Source organism: Lactuca sativa, chromosome 9, assembly GCF_002870075.4.
Source record: "Lactuca sativa cultivar Salinas chromosome 9, Lsat_Salinas_v11, whole genome shotgun sequence".
In the NCBI taxonomy this organism is placed as follows: domain Eukaryota; kingdom Viridiplantae; phylum Streptophyta; class Magnoliopsida; order Asterales; family Asteraceae; genus Lactuca; species Lactuca sativa.
The window spans coordinates 75,616,241-75,635,204 of record NC_056631.2 but is presented as its reverse complement, the minus strand read 5'-3'; the positions used below and the strand labels follow the sequence as shown (position 1 = coordinate 75,635,204).

The 18,964-nt window shown below is 42.4% G+C and overlaps 1 protein-coding gene across 1 annotated transcript in view; it reads left to right on the top strand.

Moving 5' to 3' along the window:
- Positions 1–300: 300 nt before the first annotated feature.
- LOC128129006 (uncharacterized) overlaps positions 301–18,964 on the top strand; it is a 106,414-nt gene continuing 87,750 nt past the window's right edge. The window contains exon 1 of the mRNA XM_052767724.1: positions 301–1,015. Within this exon, the coding sequence (XP_052623684.1) occupies positions 301–1,015 (715 nt within the window). The remainder of the gene's footprint in view (positions 1,016–18,964) is intronic.

Genomic DNA, 18,964 nt, shown 5'->3' with positions numbered 1-18,964 from the left:
GTCTAAAGGCTAAAGCACCACATGCAAGTGGGTTTTACAAAAGTCAAACATTTACAAAGTCATGAATGAATAACTTTGCAACCCCAACACTTATATTAATATATTAGAACTTATAATATATTAATAAATCATAACATGTACTATTCTCAAATATTATCCATAAATTGTTCGGATGAAGTGCAACCCAAATGGACCATGTCGGGTCAGGTCAAGTACATACCAAATATAGTTATGGACTTAGACACTATATCCAATAATTTTATCCCTTTTATCTTACAAAAATCAAAGTATTCTGTGATCATGGCAAGTGGTGATTCTGTGAAGGAAATGACAAGTAAGTTTGAAAAACTGAACAAGTTTGAAGGACAAGATTTTCGTAGATGGCAGAAGAAGATGAAATTTCTCCTTACCACTCTGAAAGTGGTGTATGTTCTGAGTACACCCATGCCAGTCTTATCAGAATCTGTTGAAGATGAACCTTTGGAGGCAACAAGAAGAAGATCAAAGTGGGAAAATGATGACTATATATGTCATGGTCATATTCTCAATGGTATGTCTGACTCTTTTTTTGATATTTATCAAAATTTCGAATCTGCAAAAGGATTGTGGGATTCTCTTGAATCCAAGTACATGGCTGAAGATGCTTCTAGTAAGAAGTTTCTTGTTAGTAACTTTATGGGTTACAAGATGATTGACTCCAGGCCTGTTATGGAACAATTCCATGAAATGTTGAGGATTCTGGGACAGTTTGCTCAACACAATTTAAAAATGGATGAAGCCATTTCTGTGGCTGTGATAATTGACAAACTGCCCCCTTCCTGGAAGGATTTTAAACATAATCTGAAACATAACAAAGAGGAATTGACTTTGACTCAACTTGGAAGCCATTTAAGGATTGAAGAGTCCATAAGGACTCAAGAACTTGATAACAATCCTAAAGGCAAGAACCAAGTTGGTTCCTCTTCTGTGAAAATGGTGGAAGGAGAAAGTTCAAAGAATCCCAAGAAGTCTAATGGTAAAAGGAAGTTTAAAGGAAAGGATGACAAGTCTTCCAACAAGAAGGCTAAGTTGGTTTGTTGGAATTGTAACAAACCGGGTCACTTCAAGAAAGATTGTCGTCTTCGCAAAGTGAAAAAGGATGGTGCTGGATGTACCAGATGTGGTGACGGGTATGTTTTCTTCTCCCTAAATCTTGTTATAGGACGTTTATGATATTTATGTGCTATGTTTTATGTGTTGTTTAGGATCGTTCCATGTGAATGGTATCCCAGTTCAGGTGTTATTCGACTCGGGGGCTACCCGGTCATTTGTCTCTCTTACACTTAGCAAGAGGGTTTCTGAGTCTTAGGGGATGTTGGATTATCCCTTAGAGGTTAAGATTACAGATGACCGATTTGTCCAGGCATCATAGGTTTTTAGAGATTGCGTCTTGAGGTTATATGACGAGCATTACCTTGTAGATTTGGTTCCAATTCTGTTGTGTGGGAACAAGGTTATCATCAGAATGGATTGGTTGAGCCCTAATGGGGCGGTGATCGACTGTGCGCAACAGTTGGTGCGTGTTAGGACCCCAAGTGGGGGAGAGCCAGTGATTCAGGGCGAGAGGCCATAGCATGGACCAACTATGTGTTCGGCGGCAAGGGCTAGGCGCTATCTTCAGCAGGGATGCGTAGGGTATGTCGCCTATGTTATGGATACCCGGGAGGCGGGTAGGGCGACTGTGAGTGATGTGCCAGTTGTGCGAGAGTACCCAGATGTGTTTCCAGAGGAGTTGCATGGGATACCTCCGGAGATAAATATGGAGTTCAGGATCGACCTAGTCCCTGGTGCGGCTCCGATAGCCAAAGCACCATATCGGTTGGCTCCTCTTATGATGCAGGAGTTATCTACGCAGCTGCAGGAGCTGTTAGACAAGGGATTCATTAGGCCGAGCAGTTCGCCTTGGGGATCCCCGATCATGTTTGTAAAGTAAAAGGATGGGTCGCATCGGATGTGTATAGACTGCCGAGAGTTGAACAATGTAACAGTGAAGAACCATTACCCACTCGCAAGGATTGATGATCTATTCGACCAGCTATAGGGGGCATCTTGGTTTTCCAAGATAGATTTGCATTCAGGCTACCATCAGATGAGGGTCAGATACGTGGATGTGCAGAAGACTGCTTTCCGGACTCACTATGGTCACTACGAGTTCGTGGTGATGCCCTTTGGGCTCACCAATGCCCCTGCCGCGTTCATGGATCTCATGAACCGCCTATGCAGACTGATCCTGGATCGGTCTGTGATAGGTTTTAGATACCCTGAGGAGGGAGAGCTTGTACGCCAAGTTCTCTAAGTGTGAGTTTTGGTTGCGCGAGGTGCAGTTTCTAGGGCACCTTGTCAACCAGTTCAGGACCCTTCCTGATCCTCCTACTCCTTGATTGTTAGCCTTGGGGCAATTACGCCTGAAGTGACCAGTTCCTCCACACCCATAGCAGGTGTGACTGGCCCCAACATTCGTGTTGTTGTTACTGTTGTTGCGATTGTTGTTGTTGTTTGGATGTTGATTCTGTTGTGGATAAGTTCTACAGTATCTGGCGGTGTGACTCTTTCGGTTACATCTATTACAATATGGCTTCTGGCAGGCTCCCTTATGATTGAAATTGCACTTGTTGCATTTTGGAAGGATTCCAACATATGGTCTCGCTGGTGTTGATGTAGTAGGTGTCATGGTCGCATGGACAACAACTACATGTTGCTTCTTCGAGGACCCTTGAGTTGGTTGTCCCTTTCTCTTACTCCCAAACTTTTGCTTCCTGCTCTTAAGCTTGGGGTTTAGAGTGCTTTGATAAGCTGTCACTCGTTGGTTTCCGTGCTCGTTTCTTCGGCTGGAGTTGTCGATGCTATTTCCACCTTTGTTGGTGTTGTTTGCGTTGAGTTGTGTCATAGCAACGGTTACGGCAGCTGTTACAGCAACTTGGAATGTAGCAGAGTCCATCTGCAAGATTGGTGTCTCACGGGTGTGATTGTTATTTCTATGGGATGACATTTTCTGCTGCATGACGATAGGCAAGATCGTAAGTAACGACAGTCATTTCTGGTTGTACTCTATGAATTTCGCGTTTTGTCGTATGATTCACGATGTTTCACTCTACATTCCTATGATGTATTTATGGTAGCGGGTAATCATAGAGTTGGAACAAATATTAAGTCTATCCATAGAGTATATACGTTGTTTTGGTTTTGAGGTCCTTGAGTATCTAGCGGTTTCGAGGTTTTCGGTTGTGCATATAAGTGGATTCATGCAATAACACGAAATAAGAAGAACAAATTGTTGTTTCATTAGTGAGAACCATCTTAGTACACGAAAGAGAGTCATAGCGGATAGTAGTGGGGGAAAAGTTGATCCTAATTGTGGTGGAAAGTGTTTGGTGGTGGTGCTGATGAAGTGGATGCACCCTGGAGACGAGCTACTTGTCGCTCGGTATCTCGTAGTTGTACCTCCCAAACTAACTATCTTGCTTGGGAGTCCCCGATCACTCCCTGTGTTTGTCTCTCAGCTATTTCCACAGTAGTCCGCATTTGGTCCATTTGATTGGGGGTGTCCTGAGCTCGGTTGCCAATGTCTCGGGTGCGTCAGACCATGAATGGGAGGGTCCGGTCAGTTGGTCCTCTATGAATAAGATCGAAGAACCTCAGTTCATATCGTAGGGTGGTCGTATCCCATGCTGGCAACTCCATCTCCAAATATCGTGTGCCCATGGGGCGTGGGGCCATCGAGGCCCTTACGATAATCCGGTACTTTAGCCATGCTTGGAGGATTGGTGTCCTCGGACTCTGCATCGGAGTCATCATCGTCATTGCCCTCAAGCTCTTCTTCTTTGAGGTCCAAGACTGGCTTGGCGGGTCCATCTTCAACTTCTACTTCATGCCCCTCCTCTGGTTCTTCCTCTGAGTCTTCCTCTAGGTCCGGGTGCCCTGCATTCCCCTGACTAGGTAAATAAGGGTCTCCTGGCTAATGATACCCAGCCATAGTGTCTGCCCGAAAGCGTGTGAATACTAGAAACAAATAGCACACCAAATATTCCTATAGTATTTTAATTTTGTTCAGGTTTGGTTTTATAAGCCCATTGGAAAATTAGATGGTAAGTTTTTGATTCACTTACCATCACGATTACTCTCGAACACATGCTGGTCGTATTTTGAATGAATGTAGTTGATTAGGCTACATTCACCCCCAATATGACTACATAACTACTCGGGTTTAATCGCGATGTTCAAATCCTCCAAATACTTTTACTATTCTTGCTGTGTTATTACTCTAAAATGCACACATAGGTATGTATTTTAATTATTATGTTCACAGTAGTTTTAGTCACATTGTATTTATAGTTGCATATCTTGTATGATTTAGATATGTCAGTTCACTATAAACAATGCTCTGATACCAATCTGTCACACCCCCAAACCAGACGACGAAAACGTCCGGGGGCTTAACCGTGACTTCAGTGTTGTAGTATCATCACATAGTATATAATTGAAACATAACTTCATCATCATCACACATGTAATATAACAACATTCATTGTTTACATCGAGTATTGTATTTGAATATTATATGCCAAAATAATTAAAGTCTGATGAAATAGAAATATAACAAAACATCCGTTAGTTTGTTCGTCCCAAATTGCTTCAACGGTTTCTTGAGAATACAAGTTAATTTAAAAAGGTCAACATAAAAATGTTGGTGAGTTCATAAGCATGTTTGAGAAAATGATTTGTATAGCTTTGTAATCACAAGAAAATCCTGTATTTTCTTAAAATAGTTTAGTATATTTGTGTCCGATCTTATATCAATGCATGTGTGTTATTGATTAATAGAATGCCAAAAGAGAAATGTAAATAGAATGTTCCCAGACAACCCGATGTTGCCTGTAAAAGAAGAAAAGAGAAAGCTGCCGTACCAACCCCGAGGTTGAGTACCAGTACGAGTATGTTCCTGAGTAATCCAAAGAAAAAAAAGAAAAGAATGGTCTCCCATAAATTTATAACGTTAATTCATCTAAGTGAGCCGTCATAATCATACTAAATAATGACAATTTTGCCTGTCTTGGCGTTTGTAAACGCCGACGGAAAAATAGAATAAGGTTATAGTCACCCTAGACTAATGTAGTCTAACTATAGCGAACAACTCAGGTGTGGGGTGTCATCCCCGTATAGGTCTATACACAAAACCCCGCTCTCCCTCCAAGAGACTATGATTATAACTACATGCTACGATCGTACACTCAATAGGTGTTAACCGACAAATCTCACTAGATCTTTAATTGAATTTACGCGAAGAGAAACATATAAAACTCATTCAAGACCCAATGAACCATGTAAGTGAACCACTACGGCATCGCTAAACATTTAAGTTATTTCAAGGCCCGATAGGAATGAGATTATATAACATTGGCCCAAAATACATGTAAAAGGACAACTAAGGCCCATTTCACATGTAAGGTATTTATAGGCCTAAATAGCATGCAAATAGTATCCAAGGTCCGTCACGCATGTTAATGGGTCAGTGAGGCCCAATAAACAGTTAAATAATATTCTGGACCTATCAAGCATATTAATAGGTTACTAAGGCCCAATAAACATGAAAGTGACCTAATTAGCCCGTTGATTAATATATTGCTAGTTTTAACTCAATTATTTACTAAAATGATATAGAAAGCCCACTTTTTGTAAAAATGACATTCTTGGCCCAATAAGCCACAAATTTTCAATTAAGGCCCAATTTTAGTAAAAATAACACTTTAGTCCCCCCTTTTGTTCAAAACTTGTATTTATGGCTAGTTTTTTTTTTTTTTTTTTTTTTTTTTTTTTTTTTTTTTTGTAAAGATAACATTTTAAACCCATTTTTATCATAAATATAATTTTTGGCTTAATTTTTGTGAAAATACACACTTTTCTTGTTTTTGACTTTTCTGACCCGGTTGTTGGAAAATTTGTAGAAAAATCACCGTAAGTCGAAATTTGGATCCGTAAACTCTGGAAGTTTGGAAATTTTGTCTACTTTGTTCAAAATATTTCTCATAATTTTTAATGGCTTCAAAATAGTGTGAAATTTCTCACCTTCACAGGCTGGTCTGAGATTATTTCGAATATGATAGACAGTTTTGTAAAATTCGCCAAAAATTGTAGAAAAATCGGATGAAAATGTGAGAGTACTCATTTTAAAGGTATAAACTTGAAATGTTTTCATGTAAAATAGTTTTGAAAAATATTACCATTAAGGGGTTCAAAACAGTTCGAGATTGGACCAAAACTTTTCTGTCAAGGGCTGATTTTTGAGTTTAAGTTATCCATGTTTGTTCACAACACTTGTTTTTGCTAGTTTAAGTGTATAAATCCCAGATCTACAAGCTTACATATATTATATGTGATAAAACATACTTTTATCAAGGTTTTCATGTAGATCCAAGTGATAAACTTCATATTCTTAACATATTTTTAGATTTATGAAGTTAATAATACATAATCACCAAATAAATCATGAAAAACACACGTATTCATGCATATACAGATAGATCTACACAAAGCAACTTGTATTCTCCCTCAAAACTTAGTAAAAACCGAAAATAGGGTGGTATGAACTCACCTTGAGGTTTTGGATTCGGTTTTTGGTGATGATGTGAAGAGATTTCGGCCCTAGCAACTTATTGAGGAAGTTTTCGAACTTAGATGGTTCTAGGGAGTTAGATCATGAAATAAAGATATTTAAGAAAGAGTTTTTAGCATTAAGATGGGAAGTAGATGTTTATGCATGATAAAAACTTACCAAAAGGTTGAAAAACTTGATGAAGACTCTTGAAATACACCCATAACTCACGAAATTTTGAGGAGAAGAGGAAGTTCTTGAGAGGATTTTTGGAGTGTTTGAAAATGGAAATGTGTGTGTGTGTGGTGCTCTCGGCCATAAGTAGAGAGGAAGAGAGAAAGAGGCTCAAAAATGGGTAATACATGGTGAATTACTCCTTGAAACATGTGGGTTAATCACTTGGGTTACCACTAAATATTAGTGAGGTGTCACCTCTTAATTCTATGGAGTTTTTTTTTAATAATATGAATCCCAAGTAGATGTTACTCGGGCCATTGGGCCCTTATTGGTGTTCACGACCCAATGAAGTCCAATTGAAAAGGGTTTACGGCCCATTAGGAAATTTAAAATCACTTATGGCCTAATTTAGCCCATTAGAAATAGAATGAACCATTTTAGGTCCACATGGCCCAAAATGTTAAGTTTTATGAATGTGGGCCCATTTAGAGCCCAATTAAGGATTCTAAGCCCAAAATAGTCAAATTGAGAGTTTATTGGTCCATTGGGACCAATAAGAGAATCCTAGTCCATATAAACTTGAACTGGGATTTTTAGGGTTTTCAACCCATAGTTGACTATACAGAACGTATTGTATTAGGTTTTGAACTTAAATCAAGAGTTTGGATTCAAATGGATGGTTTTTATTGAGCATAGAGTATGATTTTCACTTAGAATACATGCCTTACAATAGATGATGTTTACACGAGAATAGAATTTCCTAGCTAAAAATGCTAGTTGTGACAGAAAGTACACACTTATAAGGCGCGATTGGTTGCGAAGGGCTTTCCTCAAACTACTGGAGTTGACTATGATGAGACCTTCTCACGAGTTGTGAAGATAAAGTCTATTAGGGTAATGCTAGCCATTGCTGCATTTCATGACTATGAAATATGGCAAATGGATGTCAAAACCGCTTTCCTTAATGAGAAGTTGACTGAGGATGTTTACATGAGTCAGATAGGGGGTTTTGTCGATGTAGAGCATCCTAATAGAGTGTGTAAGCTTGAGAAATCCATTTATGGATTGAAACAAGCATCTTGCAGATGTAATCTTTGTTTCAATGAGAAAGTCAAAGAGTTTGGCTTCCTGCAAAGCAAGGATGAGTCTTGTGTATATGTCAAAGCCAGTGCGAGTATAGTCAGCTTCCTCGTATTTTATGTTGATGACATACTACTCATAGGAAACGACATCTCAACCATGCAGGAGGTTAAGTCCTGGCTTGGGAAGTGCTTCGTTATGAAGGACCTCGGAGAGGTTGCCTATATTTTGGAAATAAGGATAGTGAGAAACAGGAGTAAAAGGCTAATAGGACTTAGTCAAAATACTTACTTGGATAAGGTACTAAAACGTTTTAGTATGGAGAATTCCAAGAAAGGGGAGTTGGCGATCCAAAGCAATACCAAGTTAAGTAAGACTCAAAGCCCAAGTACTGAAGCCAAGATAGCAGAGATGAGTCGAGTACCTTACACTTCCGCAGTTGGATCAATCTTGTATGCTATGACTTGTACTCACCCTGATGTGGCCTTCGCTTTGAGCATGGTGAGCAGATATCAAGGGAACCCTAGTAGAGCGCATTGGACCGCAGTCAAGAATATTCTTAAGTACCTTCGGAGGACCAAGGAATGGTTTCTTATCCTCGGAGGGAGTGATGATTTAAGGGTACGAGGGTATAGTGACACCAGTTTTTAGACCGACTGAGACAACTTCTGCTCTCAGTCGGGCTGGGTCTTTATCTTGAATGGAGGAGCAGTTACTTGGAAAAGTTCCAAGCAAGAGACCATGCCTGATTCAACGTGCGAATCAGAGTACATAGCAACGAGCGAAGTGTCGAAGAAGGCAATATGGTTGAAGAACTTCATCGGAGACCTTGAAGTTGTACCATCCATAAAGGAGTTTATGGAAAATTTATGTGATAACGAAGGTGCGGTTGCCTTAACCAAGAACTGAGGGATCATGTCAGATTTAGGGATATCGATAGGAAATATCACTTTATTACACATTGGGTAGAAAAGGTACTCCTCGTAGTAAAGAGGGTATCGTCAGAAGAGAACCCAACTGTAACACTGTAAAAATTTAAAACAATTTTTCGCATTTTCCAAACACATTTTTACAACTCATTCATTCATAAAATGTCATAGCATCATGTCTTTGTTCACAAAACATCTCCCAAGATCGAAACACATAAAATCCCATGTGTGTGTACGAATCAAGCCGGTGCCTTCCCGCGATCATCACTGCTACCTGAAACACATAACACGTAACACTGTAAGCATAAGCTTAGTGAGTTCCCCAAAATACCACTCTAACATATATTAGCCACTCGAGGCTATAACTCTGTTGACCCTCTGGTCAACGTGTCTCAGTGGGACCCTCCAGCCCCAACTCTCTGTGGGCCCTCTGGCCCTAACTCTATGGACCCGAAGACCCTAACTCGATGGACCCACTGGTCCTACTTTGTAAACTCTAAATCATGCATATCACATACAATAAATCACAACACATAAATAACATGCAAATACACTAGCACATAACTCTAAAATACATTGTCAACAAACCACGCAACATCCCTCTTCATACAGGGCTACCAACACTCTCTCTTTAGGTCCAAATACCTCTTAGTGGCCCCAGGATGGATCGAGAAATTTGATCGATGAGCCTCTTCCATCAAAATGGTACGCGTCCTGCCCACAAACGGTACCTAGATACGACCCTGGAGTGTCATAAGCTCCCGACTATCGGTAACGAACTCCGATACCAACCCGACAACTCGTTCTCTCTTCTGGTTTTCTGATCTCACGACCTCAGCCTGGGCCCCACGGATGGTATCCAACACCGAAGTCATCACGGTCAATCTTAAACAAACATCTTGTATCGGGGCGCTCTCCGCCCTTCGACTCAGTGCATCGACTACAACATTAGCCTTACCCGGGTGGTACAGGATCTCGCAGTCATAATCCTTTACCACATCCAACCATCTCCTCTGTCGTATATTCAGGTTGGGCTGATCCATCAAGTACTTCAACCTCTTGTGGTCTGTGTATATGGTACACCGAACTCCATACAGATAATGACGCCAAATCTTGAGGGCGAACACTACTTCCCTAAACTCCAGATCATGGGTGGGATACCTCGTCTCATGAGGCTTCAGCTGCCTCGATGCGTATGCTATCACATGCCCTCTCTGCATTAGTACCGCTCCTAACCCTGATATCGACGCATCACAATACACCACAAAGTCCTCCATCCCCTCCGGAAGGGCTTAAACTGGGGCTTCGCACAGTCTCTGGCGAAGTGTCTCGAAGGAGGCCTGCTGCTCTGGGCCCCATGAAAAAGCAACACCCTTTCGGGTCAACCTGGTGAGTGGCACGACGATCTTGGAGAAATCCCTGATAAATCTCCGATAATAGCCTGCCAGCCCTAAGAAACTCCTGATCTCGGTGGGTGACCTCGGCACCTCCCAACTCATCACTGCCTCAATCTTAGCCGGGTCGACCAATATCCCTTTCTGGTTAACGAGGTGCCCTAGGAACTAGACCTCTCGCAACCAGAAATCACACTTGGAGAATTTGGCATAAAGCCTCTCCGATCTCAGAACTCCGAGGATCTCCCTCAAATGCTTCTCATGCTGCTCTTTGGATCTCGAATACACCAAAATATCATCGATGAGCACGATCACCGAGTGATCCAACATCGGCTTGCACACTCTGTTCATGAGATCCATGAACACCGCCAGTGCATTGGTTAGCCCGAAAGGCATCACCACAAACTCGTAATGCCCAAAACGAGTCCTGAACGCTGTCTTCTGGATATCCTCATCTCGCACCCTCACCTGATGATACCCAGACCTCATATCGATCTTGGAGAACCAAGATGCTCCCTGCAACTGATCGAAAAGTCGTCGATCCTCAGCAAAGGGTAACGGTTCTTGACCGTCAGCTTGTTCAACTCCCGGTAATCAATGCACATCCAGTGTGAACCATCCTTTTTCTTGACAAAACGGATAGACGCTCCTCACGGCGAGCTGCTCGGCCGAATAAACCCCTTCCCCAGCAACTCCTGAAGTTGCGAGGATAACTCCTGCATCTCTGGAGGCGCAAGGCGATATGGCACCTTGGCGATAGGCGCGACCCCCAGAACCAAATCGATACTGAACTCCACCTGCCTCACGGGAGGCACATCCTGCAACTCCTTTGGGAATACGTCCGGGAACTCACGCACTATCGGAACCTCATCAAATGACTTCGATCTCTCTGAGTCAACCCTCGTATTCATCACATACGCTACAAAGCCCCTACAGCCCTGCTGTATACACTGTCTCACTCTAGCGGCCGAACAAAATGCTGACCCAGAACGTGTACCTCGCCGTACACCGAAAGAACTCCCCCACTAGGGTCTCGTATGGTCACCAGCTGTCGCTTGCAGTCGATAACCGCTCCGAATCTGCTCAACCAGTCCATACCCACGATGAAACAGACATCCTCCATCGCAATAGGAACTAAATCAATCGGGAATTCAACACCGAAAATCTCGAGTACACACCCTCGGATCACCTCTGCGGCATACACCTCCCTCTCGTCAGCTATGGAAACTCTCAGAGGTCGACTCAATGCCTCACGACTAACACTGATGTGCTGACTAAAAGCCAAAGATACAAAAGACCGACTCGCACCCGAGTCAAATAACACCAAGGTAGGTACATAACTCACAAGAAAAGTACCTACGTATAACATAATATAAGCACAATACATCAAGATCAAAATAAATACACGAAAGAATACATTGTTGGAATAGTGTCTGATGAGATTAAAACCTTAATCTATGAAGATCGATTAGATCTCAAACAGGTAAATAATTATAAAAATAGCAAGAACACAAAAATGAGAATAAGGCAAAGTGAATCAAACGTGTCGAATGATTAAAACAAAATCCTCAGAAGAGCTCGATTAAGAACATCAACTGTAGAGGATTGGTAGGTTACAAGAACGATTAAATAAATCTGGAAATACTATCGTTATGCTCTAGATGAATCGCTAAAATCGTTAACCTAATATGCATGCAAGCATATACTTATATAATAAACATATTGGGCTCTCGGTTGGACAGGCCCAAACCGGAATACAAACTAAATAAATAAACAGCCGAGCCCAAATGACGCAATCTTCAAAATAATCTTCAGCCCAACAATCTCCCCCTTTGCGTCAATTGGAGCGAGACCTTCACTCGTTACTTGGGCCAGCAGCGGAGGCAGGTACCTTCTTCTTCACGGTTTTAAACAGACATTTGGTGAGAGTGAGTATTGTCTGTCTAAACCTGATGTACCATTGGATCATGTCGTTGAAGTACTTTACATCATCCGCTGAATTCTCTTTACACCTTTTGATGATCGATAGCACATGCTCCAGACAAGCATTGGTGTAGAGATGTTTATCAGCTAAAGCAAAGAGACAATTCTGTCCTTCTGCTCTAGTGAACATAACCGAGTTGCGTCTCGGGTCGATCTTGCCCATTTGCATTTGGTTGAGATCACTGGCCGATCCCACAGGAGCTATCTTCGGTTTCTTCTTGAAGACTGTGGCAACCTCCTGATCCATAAGGGCAACCTCCATGATGTAACAGACTAAGATCCTTTTGATATGGTCTATAATGGGACCATATTCGGCTTCATCAGTCAAAAGGATATTATGCAGGACAATCCAATCATGAGGATTTAAGTTCGGTAGATCTGCCAGGGAGATGTGATGTGCAGTTCTTGCAGATCCTCGAATCACCTTGAACCGAACGTTTATGAACCTTCCTTCGGTGTAAGGCTTCAGTACCCGAACATTCACTATCTTCTGGGCGCTCCAAGTTAGATACTGAGGACGAGCAACCTTCAGATAGAATTCGATGAGCTCCCTATCAAGTTCAGCATTTGGATGAGGGACTTCAAAGATATTTGAGAAGGCGTGGAAGATAAACGCCTTTCGAGTCAGCGGCATGTCGAACTGCGAGTCGACAGTATTATTGCAGTCGAACGAGATAACCGGCTCGAGCCATAAGATGCTGGGAGTATCTATGGCCTCTTTAATCATGCGCTCCCGAGTGCAGGCAGGGAAGAGAGTCTTCCTGCTCTCGAGGAGATCGTGGGCTTCCTTCTGCTTGCGTTCGGCTTCTTCAGCCTCTCGCGCCACACGATTAACATCATCATCCACATTGCGACTGTTCTTTCGTTTCAACATGTCAGCAATGGTTTCATCATCTTCGTCTTCATCTTCTTCCTCAGCTATGTTTTTCCCTTTGTCCTTCACACCCGAACCCGAAGCTTGACCAGTCGGAGGTGGTTCGGTTGTGTGAGTAGCTTTGGAGGAAGGAGGTGGTTTCGATCCGGTCTTCTTCTCTTCTCCCCCTTGTTTCGGAATGGACACGAAACTAGGTAAGCCTTTGATTTTGCTGAGAAGGTCCATGGCAGGAGAAAGCTTTTCAGCAAGGGTTCGCCTCACTGAATGGTTGAGAATGGGATCGTGTGCTTCTAGGATGTTTGATAAGGCAGCGTGTACATCCGAAACACATGTCTTGATGACCTCCCTTTCGGATCGAAGAGCTTCAAGTTGTTGTTGTGAGTTTGAAAGCTGCGTGCTCTTGACCTTGAGGGCGGTTGTTCTGCTCGCCAGAACGTCCATCAAAAAATTTTCGGCTGCGAGATCCTCCTGAAGCTTAGCGAGGCGCGCATCGATGGAGGCACGAAGGGCCGAGTTGTCGTTGCTTAGGGATTGGCGAAGTGTAGCGAACGAGGTCAACTCCGTAGAAACAAACTTTGCCAATTGCTGAACAATCGGTTCCAAAGTTGTCTTGGTGACGTCGGCGCTTTCCTGTAAGGATTTCAACAGGATAGAAGCGTCGGAGAATAGTTTATCGAATTTTTCGGTCGCCGCCTCACAGGCTTTGGTTGAGGCGTCTATGGCAGCAGTGGCTGAGGCTACCGAATCATGTTGTGCCCTGGAGAAGGCATCAACAATCTTCTGAAGTGCAGCTTCAGATAGAGAGGACTGTTGGTTGGAAGATGAGGCGAGAAGTAGGTCAACCTTCTCGTTAAGCTCTTTAAGATGCTTCTTTGTTACTGGAGCATCATCCTCTTCATCACTTTGAACCTGAAACGGACTATAGTAGACCGAATCGAAGTTCATGTTATCACCGCCAAGAAACGGGTTATCTCCATCAGAGGCATCATCTGGAGATTGTGGAGGTGGTGAAGCTGTGGGTGTGGTTGTTTTGGTAGGTTCAGGTTGAGTGGGTGTAGGGTTAGTTTCGGGTGGTGGTTGAGTTTGGGTAGGTTCGGTTGTATGTTGGGTTTCGGTTTGAGGTGGTTGGGTAACGGGTGGGGTTTCGGTTACTGGTGGTGTTTCGGTTGCAGTTGTGAAAATGGGTGGTGGTATAGGGAAAGAGGTTGGTGGAATAGTGGTATTGGGGATTATGGTCGGAATGGAAGTAGGAATGGTTGGAGGAGGTGAAGGAACTGGTGAATTATGAAGTTTCATCTCTGGGGTGGGTGACCGAGGTGGTGTGTTGCCTTGTTGAGGGGTTTCGCCTCCTTGAGAGCCGTCCGAACCCGAACTTTCGTGCTCTGATTCACTCGAAGAAGAGGGAATAACAAGCTTTCGCTTCGGTTGAGTCTTCCTCCTCTTCGGTTGTGGGGACTGTGCAGCTTTAGGCTGTTTCCTCTTCTTGGGAGAAGGACCCGTAGGAGCTTTGGTCGCTTGCTTCCCTTTGTCCGCCTTTTTGCCCCTGTTCACCGGTTTGTCAGCATCGTGGATGGACCTGAGCATTTCCGGTGTAAGTTCCCTAGGACCAGTTGCCCTGAATTCCTTGATCGTCCGGATTAGTCTGCTGTCAGAGGGAACAACGCCATACATTGTCTCCGGAATAGAGCCAATGAATGAGAATTTAGATGCATCCGAGACGATGATCTTCTTTGTATGAAACGTACCGATGGAAGACATCGATACACCTGCAGCAGTGGGAATGTCGAACTTGTCCATCGCCCACTTTGTGATTAAAATCCAGAACCGGGCCAGCGACACCTCCAAGTGTCGTGATGAGGAAGAAAGGCTCTGGATGAGCTGTTGCCAGAGGACCAACCCAAAATCCAAATTGACCCCGTTGTAGACTGCATACATGATCGACAAGAAAAGTCGACTAGCACCGTCGGATCCTGAGCTCCGTTCCGACAAGCCCTTGAAGAGGACTATGAACATGCCGTTCCATTGTGGCGACAAGTAGGACTTCTTGAATTTTGCGACGGAGGTGAGAACCTCCGTGTACCCCATGTTGTAAAACATGTTATACAGATACCCAACCGGAATCGTCTCCGGATTTATTCTTGATGGGTCAACAGCCAACCCTAGCATTGTGCAGAAACGTTGTCGAGAAACAGACGTCTTGTGTTCAACAATCTCGAAGAACACCCGCTCGACTGCTTTGTCGTAATAGGCAGTCGCATAAACCTGCGATAGGGCCACCATGGGAACAGACTCGATCCTGGAGAGAGCGGTGGCGATTTGGGAGTACTTCAGGCACTCGATGATCGGCGACATGTAGGAGTCGTACGCCAGAGGGTTGAGATCGATCACCAGGCATTGTTGCGGACGAATGGGAAGGATTTGTGAGGTAGCATGGACTGAGGATGATTCCGCCATTGTTGAAGGTAGTAGAAGAAGAAGATGAACAGTGAAGCTTTTGGGAGTTTTTGCTCTCTAGAAAATCTGGAAGCAGTAAAAAGGTAAATGAGAGTGTAGACTGCCTTATATAGTGAGGGATTGGAGAGAGAAAAATCGTTTCAAATCTTCTATGCGATGATCACGTAGGAGAGAGAGTGTCAGAATCCTAGGATCACGCCACCCAACAAGCGCCGTTTCAGAATAAAACCGCTTCAAATCCTCACGCGCCTTTAAATGCCATAGGGATGTCGCTTGGATTTCGCACACGCGTCCATAATGTCAGTAAAAGTATGGGCGTTTCAAATTCACACGCGCCCCCTTTTTACCGTCGTTTGAATTTCAATCCGTTTAACTCCCGTCGAGTCAGCAACCTTTCGTCTTATCTTTTTAAATGGCATCTTTTGAATTAAATACCCACGTGGATTGTTTTTGACCACAACTTCATAATTAACCACCAAAGTAATAATACAACCTGTAATAATTAGTAACGGAATTTTGGAAAATCAAAGATTTTCGTGTAAAGAGTGTAAAAGAAAAAGAAATAAAGCAACTCTTTTAAGGATTTTCTGTGATGTCAATAATGACACGAAACTGATGATCCCGGGCACGAATCTCTTCCTTCAAGGTCAAGAGAGACCTTAAAGTGTTAGTGTGGATTTCCGTTGAATTACGATCAAACACTTATTAATAAATGTTGAAAGGCTTCTTTTAATTAGGCTAAATAAGGGTGGCTTTCGCTTTGATTCAACTATTCTATTCTTGAAATAAGAAAGAAAGTGAATAAAGTACTTGTGAGACCGGTGTAGCCTGTTGAACAAGTAGGTAGGAATTTATTTTAAATTGGCTTGGAAAAAATATAAAATCGCAGAAAAAAAAATTAAAAACTGGATCCCATGGGAAGAAATGTTATGGTGTTTAACAATTTCATAGGAATCACACAAAAGAAAATATGAGATTTCATGAGGTTACATTCGTCAATTCTTTGGTGAAAACTTGAGCAAATTAATTGTTCACCGTCAATTCAGATGTGGTGTTGAATTTTGGGTTTCACTCAGCTCGTAGTGGCACGAAACTAAGATCATAAACACAGATGTTGTGTAACCATAAACCTCAGTGGTAATTTCTGAGAGTCTCAAGGGTTACGTTGAGAAAACGAATGTAATGGAGAAATGTAATGGAGATGGTGTAAGAAAACATAGTACCTCTGCTGCGAAATAAAGGACCAAGCAGCAAACTCTTATCTCATGTGAGAAGAGAGGGAGGTAGCACACGATTAGAATAAATGTGTTAGCCTTATTGGGAAGACAAAGTTTGTATATACCAGGTCATGAAGGCTATTATTCAAAATCTTATGAGGCTTGGGACACATACAGCAGCATGCTTCTAGGGACACTTAAGTAATTCATCAATTATATCCCCATAAACGAACGAACACACAACAAAATAAAAAATTATTTTTGGAGTTTTTGAGATTTATTATAGAAGGAAAAAGAAAAAAAAATAAATTAAAATTAAAAAAATAAGTAAGAAAAAAAATAAGACTTAAAAAAACTTGAAAAAGAATGTGAAAAACCGAACCCGAACGTCCGGTTGGTTTCGGTTGGGAAAAAGTTGAAAAACCGAACCCGAGCGTTCGGTTGGTTTCGGTTCCAGAAAATTTTGAAAAACCGAACCCGAGCGTTCGGTTGGTTTCGGTTCAACAAAATTTTGAAAAACTGAACCCGAGCGTTCGGTTGGTTTCGGTTCAACAAAATTTTGAAAAACCGAACCCGAACCTTCGGTAGGTTTCGGTTCAACAAAATTTTGAAAAACCGAACCCGAACCTTCGGTAGGTTTCGGTTTTGGAAAATTTTGAGAAACCAAGGGATTTAGACATGCAATTGGAAAATACTTTTAATATTAAGAAAAACAGATTTTGTACAAGAAATATACAACAAGGAAAGACTACCTTTGAAGTGATGAGCGAGTCAGATGGTTTAACCGAACCCGAACGTTCGGTTGGTTTCGTTTCTTACGTTTGAGGTTGAGAGGTAGTGTGAGGTACTGACTCTGATTCCATCATACCTAGCCCTTGCAGTATTCTATTGAATGATGCTTCAGGAAGAGCTTTGGTAAAGACGTCAGCCAGTTGATCAGTGGTTCTTACGAAGTGAACTTCGATGTTTCCATCTTCCACATGATCTTTGATGAAGTGATACCTCAGTGCTATGTGTTTGGTTTTAGAGTGTTGCACTGGGTTATGACAGATCCTAATTGCACTTTCAGAGTCACAATATAGTGGGATCTTCTTCATATTGAGTCCATAGTCTCGAAGTTGACTCTGGATCCAAATCACTTGGGATGTGCAGGATGCAGCGGCAATATATTCCGCTTCGGCAGTAGACAACGACACACACGTTTGTTTCTTGGATTGCCAGCTGAGCAATTTCCCATCAAGGAATTGACAGCCACCGGTTGTGCTTTTTCTGTCGAGTCCACATCCTCCAAGGTCAGCATCAGAATAGGCTTGAACGAAGAAGCCTGAGTTGGAAGGATACCAAAGACCTAAGGAGGTGGTTCGCTTGAGATAGTGTAAGATATTCTTCACAGCAAGCATGTGAGGTTCGCGTGGGTTTGCCTGAAATCGAGCACAATAACACACAGAAAACATGATGTCAGGCCTGCTAGCAGTAAGATACATTAGTGAGCCTATCATTTGACGATAGAGCGTGATATCGACAACCGGTTTGTCTAGGGATGGAGTTAGCTTGGTGCCGAATGCCATTGGGACTTTGACTTTGGAGTCTCCCATCATGCCAAACTTTGCTAGGAGAGTCTTCGTGTAAGCTTCCTGATTGATAAAGATGCCTTCGGGTCCCTGTCTAATATTTAAACTAAGGAAAAAGTTAATAGGACCCATTGAGCTCATTTCAAATTTAGTCTCCATCAACTTTCTGAATTCAGCTGTTAAGCTGGGATTCGTAGAGCCAAAGATGATGTCATCGACATAAATTTGAACTATCATAAGGTGGTTACCTTCCTTTTTGCGAAAGAAGGTTGGGTCAACCGAACCTTGTTTGAATTTAGACATCTTTAAAAATTTAGTTAGCGTTTCATACCAGGCTCTCGGAGCTTGTTTAAGGCCGTACACAGCTTTATCCAGAATATAGCAATGGTTTGGATACTTTTCATTCACGAACCCAGGAGGTTGCTCCACATACACGGTTTCTTCGAGTTCTCCATTAAGAAATGCACACTTGACGTCCATTTGGAAAACTTCAAAGTTTTTGTGGGCAACATAAGCAAGAAATATTCTTACAGATTCCAGCCTAGCTACAGGAGCGAAAGTCTCTTCATAATCTATCCCTTTCTCCTGACAGTATCCCTTTACCACCAGACGAGCCTTGTTCCTTATAACATTCCCTTCCTTGTCCATTTTGTTCCT